The following is an 11,279-nucleotide window of genomic DNA, read 5'->3' on the forward strand; positions in this document are numbered from 1 at the left end:
CAATAGAAATAAGACTCATAGATAAGAAAAATCTCAAAATATCACAGAAGTATTCCTTCCAGATTGGCCGCAACAATTTCTTGAAATTGATCTAGGTGTCTGCCTTGCTGGTTTTCAGGTTTACGCGCTCCAAGCGCAAAATTCATATCTAGAGCTAGGAATCTCCAAATTGTGATCCGTTTATGCCATTAGAAAACAAACTGATAGAGCTGAATCACATATGAATTTCATGTCAGAAATCCTTTTGGGATGGAAACAGAAAATTCTCAAAGTCGACCTATCTGCAGTAAACTTTCAGATTCGTGTAGTTTCGGCAAAAGATATCGTATCTTGAGCTAGGAATCTCCAAATAGCAAACGGTTTATATTGTTGGAAACTAGACATCTGAATATACAACATAAAAAAATGTTAGGGGCATAACATCATCCAGATGGACCGCGGTAGTTTTTTTCAAAGTTGATCCCGTCATCTGTTGAGCTCGCTTTCCATCTCTATGCTCTCTGAGTTGTCCTGAGAGTGTTTTTTTCTTCTTGAAGTTGAATTTACTATCTTGCATGTAGTAACTTTGACTATCATGCTTCACAAATCTTATCTCTTCGTTTTCTTTTGCATACTAGCAAAAAACTCAAAGGGTCGAGATATCAGACTGAGGTGTCATACAAGATACGGAGCCACCCCTTCACCAATTATTGCACTTGATTTGTTGATATTATTGAAGTTCATCAATGGCGGCTCCCATGGTGAATGAAGATTTTTTTCAAGAGAGACGACTTCTCATATATGGGACCTTCAACCAACACTTGGACAAGAGAAGCAAACTATCATGCTCGAGGCCTAACAAGATATGTGGTCAAGAGATCATCACAACTACTGAACGCGAGAGACATACATCGAGAATGACAATATATGTGGAGACGTCATACAGACTTGTAAAAGCATTTAAGACGCGTCAATAACCAAGCCTACTTTACGATCATCCTCATGATTTAGGCTTTTGTATAGAAAAATGTTTAGTTCCTTTTGTCTCTACATTTTTGGATGTATCAACTTTTGTACTATTAAAGCAATAAAACATCTTTTGTACTTCAACGCAAATCGTCTTATTTTCCTTATAGATATGTGCCTCTACACTTGAAGAATTTATGTGATGATCCGATGACACCAAATTTTTATTTTTTAAAAAACTCATACGACTAAACTTAGAATGAAACTCCAAGCTGCCTGCGTACCTCTTGAAGAGGATCAATTCATAACGTAGTTAAGAGGGGTGAGTTCTTTTCTTTTTCTTCTTTTTATGTCCTAATTTTTTGCCTAGGCCGCCTCTCGCGAGGTTTTCAACCTAGTTTTTTTTTTGGCCGTACACAGTTTAGACTCATGCAGGATTGGAGTGTAGCAACGTGCAGTTTAGCCTCATGCATCAAGGAGCGTCATGACTTGCAGTTTAGGCTCGTACGTTGAGGAGCGTATTTGACTTTCATGGGAAGTACTGCTTCAGAAATTTGCCATTGATTGGACCAACTCTGAGACCATCCTTATCAACGATTTTGTATGCGCCACTTGAATAGGCTTGCTTCACAACATATGGCCCATCCTATTTTGAGGTAAACTTGTCGCATGTGCGCTTGTTGAGGATTATGGGTCGTCGGATTGCTAGAACTAAATTTCCCACTTGGAATGATCGTGGCCGCACTTTCTTGTTGAAGGCTCTAGCTAATCGATCTTGATAGCACTCCAATTTTTGTTGCGCTTCCAATCTTTTCTCATCCAATGCCTCTAACTCTGCTAGGCGAAGTTTAGCATTCTCTTTGGATGTGAGTCCTTCTTGGATTGCGATCTGCAATGATGGAATTTGTTACTCCAACGGAAGGACTACTTCTACACCATACACCAAAGAGTAAGGAGTTGCTTGTGTAGCAGTTCTGAAGGTTGTCCGGTATGCCCACAAAGCTTCACCAATTTTCTCATGTCAGTCTCTATTGTTCTTTGCAACAACTTTCTTCAAAAGGTTACCAAGCGTCTTGTTAAAAGCTTTAGCAAGGCCAATGGCGGGTGCATTATACATTGAAGACTTATGTTGCTTGAAACCAAATTTCTCGCATAGACTCGTCACGAGCTTGTTGTCAAATGGCATTCCATTATCAGTGATTATGTATCTTGGTATGATATACCTAAAAATAGTGTTCGATTTGATAAAATCGGCAACAGTTTCCTTTTTTTACTTCCTTGATTGGAACAATTTCATCCTATCTAGAGAAGTAGTATGTGGCAGCCAATATGTACATCTGTCCCTCTGAGGACTTTGGAAGCAGTCCAACAATGTCAAGTCCCCACACATCAAAAGGCCATGAAGCTACAGTTGGATGAAGAGGCTCCGGAGGTTGGTGGATATAGTTGGCGTGGAATTGACACACTTGACATCTTTTGGCATGTTTCATGTAATCCTTCATCATTGTGGGCCAGTAGTATCCCATCCTCTTGATGCGAAAATGAAGTTTAGGACAAAAATGGTGTGCTCCACATGAGCCAGAATGTGCTTCCTCCATCGCTTGGTGGACTTCTTCTTTGTCAAGACATCGCAAGAATAGTCCTTCAAAAAAGCGGCGAAATAATGTCCCCTTGTAGAAGATGAATCGTGGTGCCCTTCGCTTGATGTTTGTTCTTTGTCGCAGATCCTCGGGTAACTTTCCTCCAATCCTCTTCTTCAATCACCCCAACTGACGTATGATGACTTTTATTGATTTGAAGATCAAGAAGTCTAGGGATGACCCATCGATGACACACATGTACCTTTGTTGACTCATTCTCTCTAAGTGCCATCGTTATGGCCAAGTTAGCCAAAGCATCAGCTATGCAATTTTCTTCTCTTAGGACGTGGTTTAAGAACACTTGGTTGAATCTTTCAAGTAAACCATAAGCATATTGATGGTATGGCAAGAGATCTTCCTTCTTTACCTCGTAACTCCCCAACAGTTGGTTGATGATTAGCTTAGAGTCGTTGTAGATCTCCAACTGTAAAATCTTCATCAGTAATGCCATTTCGAGACCGACAATCAAAGTTTGGTACTCCACGGCATTGTTGGAGCATGTTTCACCTAAAATAAAAGAGAATGGCAAGACTTATCTGTCTGGAGAGATCAACACAACACCTGCCCCCGCGCCATTACGATGTGCAGATCCATCAAAGAATATTGTCCATGGTGGGAATTCTTCAATGAACAAAATGTCTTCATCTGGAAACTTATCTGAAAGCTCCCATTCCGCCGGAAGAGGGTGATCAGATAGAAAATTGGCTAGTGCTTGTTCTTTCACATCCTTTTGACGTGTGTATGTGATCTCATATTGGTTAAACAATATGGACCATCTTTCTAGGGATCCCGAAAGAATAGGTCGAGTCATCACGAACTACACAGGATCTGCTCGAGAGATAAGTTTGATGGTGTATGCTTCAAAATAATGCCTTAGTTTCTTTATTGCATAAAGTAACGCTAAGCATGTTTTCTCAACATGCGTGTAGTTCAACTCAGCTCATATCAGAGTTCAACTAAGGTAGTACAACGCTTGTTCCTTTCCTTCATCATTCTCTTGAGCAAGTAGTGCCCCAAGTGAGCGTTTTTGTGCCACAATGTAGAGTATAAATGGCTTCCCACGCATTGGTGCCCCTAACACAGGTAGATTCACCAAGTATCTTTTGATGCTTTAAAAAGAATTTTGACATGACTGATCCCAATGAAAAGGGATATCCTTCCTCAATAGATGATTGAAAGGTTGACACCGTCTGGCCAGAATAGAGATGAACCTCCGGATGAATGCTAAGTTTCCTTATAGACTTCGAAGCTCCCTCAAGTTCTTTGGCTCGGGCATTTTCTGAATGGCAACAATGTTTGCGGGATCAACTTTAATTCCACGATGGCGTACAATAAATCCAAGAAACTTTCCTGAGGTAACACCAAATGCACACTTGAGTGGATTCATCTTTAGGTCGAATAATCTTAACCTTTCAAAAACAATTTGAAGGTCTTCAAGGTGGTAACGCCTACTCTTCGTCTTCACCACCAAGTCATCGAGGTAGCATTCAACTCTCTGATGAAGCATGTCATCAAATGTGTCTTTCATCGTGCATTGGTAGGTGGCACCATCATTCTTCAGACCGAAGCGCATCCATTTGTAGCAGTATATCCCTTTTGGAGTTCGGAAAGCAGTGCACACTTCGTCTTTTGGAGACATTCTGATTTGATTGTATCTGGAGGACTCATCCATGACTGACATAGCTTCATGCCCTGTTGTAGCATCAACCATGAGTTCAATAATTGGTAGCGGAAAGTCATCTTTCGTACATGCCTTGTTTAGGTTTCAAAAGTCAACACAAACATGTATTTTACCATTATTCTTCTTGACACATACAATATTCGATATCCATGATAGGTACTTCACCTCTCGAATAAATCCCCCTCGATGAGCTTGTTGGATTCAACTTCGATTTGTGATACTAGCTCGGGTCGAAACATGCGTTGTGACTGCTTCACAGGGCGTTCTCTACTTTTGATCCCTAAATGATGAATGGCTACCTTAGTACTAAGATCAGGCATTTCTTTATACGACCAAGCGAATACATCTTTGTACTCGGTCAATAACTTGGAGTATTACTCCTCCTCCCGAGGCGTAAGAAGTGCATTAAATTGAGTTCCTTAAGCTCATCCATAGTTGATTGACCGCCATCTTCTAGTCGAGGGGGAGCCTCGTGGACTTCATCATCAACGTCAAGGCATGAGCTATCTTCCACAGTTATGTTATAGGATGTTTCAACAAAGTCTGACTTTTCTCTTCGACTTCCTTGGATGGTCGGTCTGGCTTCTTTCTCTTTCTCTGCTTCTTTATGAGGCTGGCAAGTGTAAACAATGGTTCTCTTTTGCACCTTCAGTGGACCATCTATGGATATTGACAAAATAGACTTCCTTTTCATACGTGATGGGAAAACACTACAAATTTCTTTGTCAGCAACAACTTTAAAATGATCCTGCTTCTCATGGACTTGCTCCTTATGTTTTGACAGTATCTTTCTAGATGGTGACTTCCTTGTGGTTCCCAGGCAACAAAATAAGGAGGTCTTTGAGGTAGTGGAAACTTCTTTTAGATGTTTGGAAGATACACATTCACCTTTGTGACTTAGCCTTTCAAACACCGAGACCAGAGGGGTTGATCCTCCAATGCGATCAAACACTGAAGCCCGTTGTTTTATTTTCTTCCCCTTAGCTTCATTCATCTCCTCTACTGAGATGTGTTGTGATGAATTTATCTCTTTTCTTCTCTTAGATGAAATTCGAAGAGGCTCTACCAAACTGAATCCCAACCCAAACTTTGGAGTGGCGATGTATTGCCCTTACTTTCTCAACTTCATTTGGGACTCATTGAGCCCATGTATCTTTTCACCAGTGACTTCGTCTTTGAGTTCTCCTTGTCTTGATGGATTGTAGAAGTCATAACTAGACTTTTCAAGCAGTATGAAGGCCTTAGGATCATAGTGCCATTTTATTTTATCAGCTTGGAGATTGCCTTTAGTACACTCACAAGTCACGTATGGGATTTGTGCAATTGGGATAGTCATATGCTCCTTCAAATGTTGGATATCTTTGTGACTCATTTGCTTATTTGGAGTACATTCCTGTAGCAAAGGTTGCCTATTCTTTCGACGTTCACGTGGAACATAACGAAAACTAGATGCTCCTTATCAGTTTTTGTCTGTATGTCACCTTCAGATGATGATAACTTAATGGAGACTTCTTTGGTTCTCTTCTTAAGTAGCTTTGTGGTATTCCATTGAGCCTCATTTTATTCTTCTGACTTGATATTAGCTTCGTCGACTGATGATGGTTTCTCCACACTCAGTTTACAAGAATCTAGGTAGAATTTTGCATCTTCAAAGTATGACTCCGTCTTAGTGAAAGGATTGATATGTGTGTCAATTTTGACTATCTCTCCATCCTTTATGTACTTCAGACATTGATGCAAAGTGGATGATACCACTCCATTATCATGAATCCCAAGACGTCTGAGCAGTAGGCTGTATGATATTTTAGCATCTATGATGTGAATCAAGGTGTTTGACTTCATATCACTAATGGATAGTCCTACGCAGATCATACTTATGGCTTGTTATCCTCCTTGGTTGAAACCTTGGATTGTTAGGTTACTTTTGGATAGCTTATCGATAGAGATACCAAGCTTTATAGCACCATCTTCGGCATGATGTTGACAGCCTAACCATCATCAACAAGTATGCGATTGAGATATTGTTCCCTAATGGCTCCTACAACGAGCAAAGGTCTGTTATGTGGCTTAGACCCCAGTAGCAAGTTATCATCTGTGAAGGAAATTGTTGCACAACATGTGACAACTTTTTCGTTATCATGATGTTCTTGTGTTTTCATTGGAGCAAGCTCATCGTTGCTTTCCTTTGTTTCATCAGTACTAGAAACTACATGAGTTGCACCAACGTGGCCTCCATGAAGGATTTTTCCAGGAAAGAATTCATGCAATGTGATGGGCTTTCAGAACTTTGGCGATAAGGCACAGTTAATCTTCTTGCTAGTAGAAGATTTGATATTTCTTAGTGGTTGTAGCCTATTCGCATTGCTCATCATCGCTCTTGGATTTGGAATTCGTAGCCTCAAAACTACCTGATATTTTCGCTTCTTGTGAGTGATTAGAATCCAACCCTCATCGCCTTTGTATTTGGAGTGATTGTCTAGCTCTAGTGAACCTTCAAGAGGTTTCCTTGGAAGATCAACTTCAAAGGGCTCGAAACTACCAAATTGTAAGAAGGTTGTGCTTGACATGTTTTGCAACCTTGAACACTTCTTTTCCTTGAGCACGATACTTGCATGATTTGCTTATGGTTTTTCATCCATGTCTATGATGATTTTTCCTTCAATTACAAGAGCCATATTTTCTCATTTAGGATGAAGCATTTCTCTGTAGGGTGAATAATGACGCGATGAAACTTGCAGAATTTTGGATCGCCAACTTTACCAATTTCTTTAGGCCTTTTTTGATTCAGGAGATCTTTGATTTTCTTGGCCAGCAATTCATCGAGGATCGTGGATACGTCTGAATCTGTAAATGGATAAACCTTCGCCTCCAATTCCTTCAAGGTTAGACGACGTTTCTCCTCTTTGGGATATTGACTCGGGGTCTTATCCTCCTTGACCTTTTGCTTAGTCATGACTTTCACAGAAGTTGCTTTCACCGCCATAGATTCTTTGGTTCGGTTCTTTGATGCAACATTTTTCTTGAACTCTTTCTGATCAGCGAATGGAGATGCATTTCCATGGCTTGCGATGCTTAACTCCATGTCGTGAGCTCGAATTGCAAGTTCTTCAAAAGTTTGAGGTTTGATCCCTTGTAGGATGTACAAAAGGCCCCAATGCATTCCATGAATGCACATCTTGATAGCAGATATTTCTAAAAGGCGATCCTTGCAGTCCACACTTAATTCCCTCCAACAATTGATGTAATCCACCACGGGCTCGTCCTTCCTTTGCTTGGTGCCTGTCAACTCTATCATGCATACAATTCTTCGGGTACTATAAAAACGATTGAGGAATTCTTTCTCAAGTTGCTCCCAACTATCAATGGACTTGGGCTCTAAGTCAATATACCAGTCAAATGCGTTCCTTTTAGCGAATAAACAAACTGCTTTACCAAAAGGTCACCATGCGTTCCAGCATTGCTACAAGTCTCGATAAAGTGGTCAATATATTGCCTTAGGTTTCCTTTGCCATCAAATTGATGTAGCTTTGGTGGCTGATAATTGGTTGGCATAGTTAGACAATCAATCCTCTTAGTATAAGGCTTAGAGTAGTACAATGAACTTTGTGATGGTTCGTCGTATTGAGCTCTGATGGTATTTGTTATCATGTCCTGCAATTGTTGGAAAGTTAACGCCGCAACCGAAGTGGATTGTTGATACCTCTAAATTCTAAATTTGGTAAGTGATTCCTCAACAACCGTTTTTTGCGAGGTGAAGACTGATGAACGAAGAGGGACGTGTCTTGACTCTTCAGGTGCATAGGCCTCAAGTTTGTTCATGAGTTTAGCGATTTGAAGGTCTTTGTCTTCAACAGATTTCATCAAGACTTGTATAGCATCATTGCAAACTTTTCGTCCACGTTAGTTGCGTCAGGTATCAAAGCGTTGACTTTCATTGAAACTGGAGAATCCACTAAATCCTCAAATCCACCAAGGTTTGGGGTTGTTTGAGAAAGTTCGTCAACTAGCGAGAATGGAGAGTGGATGCCTTCACCAATTGCGGAGTGTTATTCTCCAACTCTCCATGTCTTGAGAGTTATGTAACCTCTCTATTTATAGTTGTAGAGGATGGACAGTCCAGTTACATATGAACTCTCTTGCTTGATTCTGATTGGCCCATGTTATTTTAGCCACTTGGCGACCTGTGGTTGGTTCTTGCTTTTTGACTTGGATTGTCACATCATTTAACACGTGGCGACGTCTTTTTGGCTTGCAGTTTGACTAGATATGCCATGTCAATTGACACATGGCATGAGTCTAGGCCTTAAAATTAATGGACCTTGGGCTTAAAAATAATAAAATGGACTGATTTGATTTGTAAAGAACAAATTAATTATTTAACCCAAATAAAATTAAGATTCAATCCAAATTTTGTATGGATTAACTTAATAAATTTTATATGTCTACAGTCGCCTATCATGGTACTAGGCAAGCTGACATTACAAAATAAATCCCAATACTTTTAATAGAAAATGATTCAAACTTGTTTAGGTAATAAAAATTCTCATAATCGGGGATAGAAACCCAAAACTTAACCCGGAAGTTCCCAACTATACATCATAAGTCTGGAAAATATTGTCTATGATAGTCTGAAAGTAAATACAACAAGCGGAAAGATTGAGAAGGAGAGATAATATCTACGAAACGCCGGGCAGCTACCTTGGAATCTCCCAAAAGATGAACTGTGCAAGGAGATCAACACACACTGTGTCCAGAAACACCTAAATCTGCACACGAAGTGCAGGGTGTAGCGTGAGTACAACCAACTTAGTAAGTAACAAGACTAAATGAAGAACTGAAAGTAGTGACGAGCTTCACAGTTAAAGTCCAATTACAATAATTTCAACATACGAAGGAGGCATCCTTTCAAGTTCGACAATTAAGACCAAAACAGCTAATTCATATCAAGTTCAACAGAACAGAAGATAACATCTCTCAGAAATTTCAAGACAGTGATATATGATAGCTAAAATGCAAGAATAATGAAGTCAATGCATCCACTCTAGGCAACAGTCACTCAGTCCTTCTATTCACTCCAACCTCACAATCACTCTTTCCTCACAATCACTCATTCCTCTCAATCACTCAGCACTCGGCACTTGCACTCAGTGGTACCTGCGCTCACTGAGGGTGTGTATAGACTCCGGAGGGGATCCTTCAGCCCAAGCGCTATAACAAGCCAATCATGGAATATATCAATGAAACATGCTGCGACGTGCAGCCCGATACCAAAAATATCCTCACAATCAAGCCCTCGGCCTCACTCAGTCATCAACCTCTCCAGGCTCTCGGCTCTCAATGATCATGAAAATCAGCCCAAACGGAAATCATGTAATGTATCAACAAGGAACAATAGAAACAGAAATATGATATGCAAGTAAAAGCGTGACTGAGAACAAAACAACAATTAGTAGATAATTCAACATGTATGCGACCTCTGAGGGTCCCAACAGTGCCAACACATAATTTAAACATGATTTCTAACATGATTTGCCGTTCAATTTCTCTAACACGGGGAGAATGTATGGGTAACAACAGATTATTCAACTACAAAGTTTCATGGGATTGACCAAGTCACAATCCCTACGGTGCATGCCCACACGCCCGCCACCTAGCATGTGCGTCACCTCAAAACCCAACACATAACACATAATCCGGGGTTTCATACTCTCATAACCAAATTTAGAACTGTTACTTACCTCAATCCGAGCAAATCTCTACTCCAACACACCCTTGCCTTGTGAAACGGTCTCCTAATGCCTCGAATCTAGCAATAAATAATTTGATATAATCAATACGAGCTAAAGGAATCAATTCCATAAGAAAATGCAAAGTTATTAATCAAATGTCAAAAATCGACTCAAAAGCCGGCCCTTGGGCCCACATCTCAAAGTTCGATAAAAGTCATAAAACCCGAAAGCCCATTCAACCACTAGTCCAACCATACCAAATTTATTAAAATTTGACACAAAATCGTCACCCAAATCCCCAAATAAAACTCGCCAAATCACTAGCCTCAAACTCCCAATTTACACCTTAAATACACACCAACTGGGTGGGAAATCAATGGGGAGACAATATTATTGATAAAAAATGAACACAAGGGACTTACCTCAAGAATCACCTCGAAAAGTTCTCAAGAGTCGCCAAAACCCGAGCCCAAAATGTTAAAATGAAGCAAAAATTGTGAACCCTTGTATTTATCTTTCTGTCCAGCCTTTCCGCTTCTGCGGGCACTTAACCACATCTGCGGTGTCGCAGAAGCGACTAAACTTCTGCTTCTGGGGTGAACCACTGGTGCTAGGCCTCCATTTCTGCAGTCCTCACCATCGCATCTGCGCAACCGCAGGTGCGGAACTCCTCATCGTACTTGCGCACCCTTCGCATTGCGCCCATCACGCAGGTGCGGAAAACTCCTCGCACCTGCGATCACAGTCCTGCCCAGTCTTGGCCGCATCTGCGCTCCTCAGCTCGCACCTGCGATCAAAGCTCTGCAGATGCGGTTACACCAGCAGACTACAGCTACAATAGTCCTCCAACTCAAAAGTTGATCCGAAAACCATCTGAAATCACCTCGAGGCCCCCGGGACCTCAACCAAACATACCAACAAGTCCTAAAACACTATACGAACTTAGACGAGCCCTTAAATCACATCAAACAATATATAAAACACGAATCGCACCCCAATTCAAGCCTAATGTAATGAAGGAAATTCAACTTCAACAAATGACACTGAAACCTATCAACTCACGTCCAATTGACCCCAAATTTTGCACACAAGTCACAAATGATACCTACTCCAACTTATGGAATCGGAATCCGACCTCGATATCAAAAATTCCACTAACGGTCAAACTTTCCAAAAATTCAACCTTCACTATTTCAAGCCTAATTCCACTACGGACCTCCAAATCACAATCTGTACATTCTCCTAAGTTCAAAGTCACCCAACGAAGCTAACAGAATCATCAAA

At 40.7% G+C, this 11,279-nt stretch overlaps 1 protein-coding gene across 1 annotated transcript; it reads right to left on the reverse strand.

The window, feature by feature from the left end:
• Positions 1 to 1,966: 1,966 nt before the first annotated feature.
• LOC142179021 (uncharacterized) lies at positions 1,967 to 3,396 on the reverse strand. Its single transcript, XM_075248828.1, has 4 exons — positions 3,147 to 3,396; positions 2,788 to 3,092; positions 2,281 to 2,699; positions 1,967 to 2,168 (listed from the first exon to the last, which is right to left on the reverse strand). The coding sequence occupies exons 1-4, from the start codon at positions 3,394 to 3,396 to the stop codon at positions 1,967 to 1,969; spliced, it is 1,176 nt and encodes a 391-aa protein (XP_075104929.1).
• Positions 3,397 to 11,279: the final 7,883 nt, after the last annotated feature.

The sequence above is a fragment of the Nicotiana tabacum genome, unplaced genomic scaffold, assembly GCF_000715075.1.
Source record: "Nicotiana tabacum cultivar K326 unplaced genomic scaffold, ASM71507v2 Un00172, whole genome shotgun sequence".
NCBI classification, from domain to species: domain Eukaryota; kingdom Viridiplantae; phylum Streptophyta; class Magnoliopsida; order Solanales; family Solanaceae; genus Nicotiana; species Nicotiana tabacum.

Coding starts and splice junctions, on each gene's coding strand:
- LOC142179021 (XM_075248828.1), bottom strand. CDS start 3,396: ATGACTCGACCTATTCTTTCGGGATCCCTAGAAAGATGGTCCATATTG. Junction 3,093..3,146: donor TCGTAATGGCGCGGGGGCAG/GTGTTGTGTTGA, acceptor CTTTTATTTTAG/GTGAAACATGCTCCAACAAT. Junction 2,700..2,787: donor GAGAGAATGAGTCAACAAAG/GTACATGTGTGT, acceptor GGGTGATTGAAG/AAGAGGATTGGAGGAAAGTT.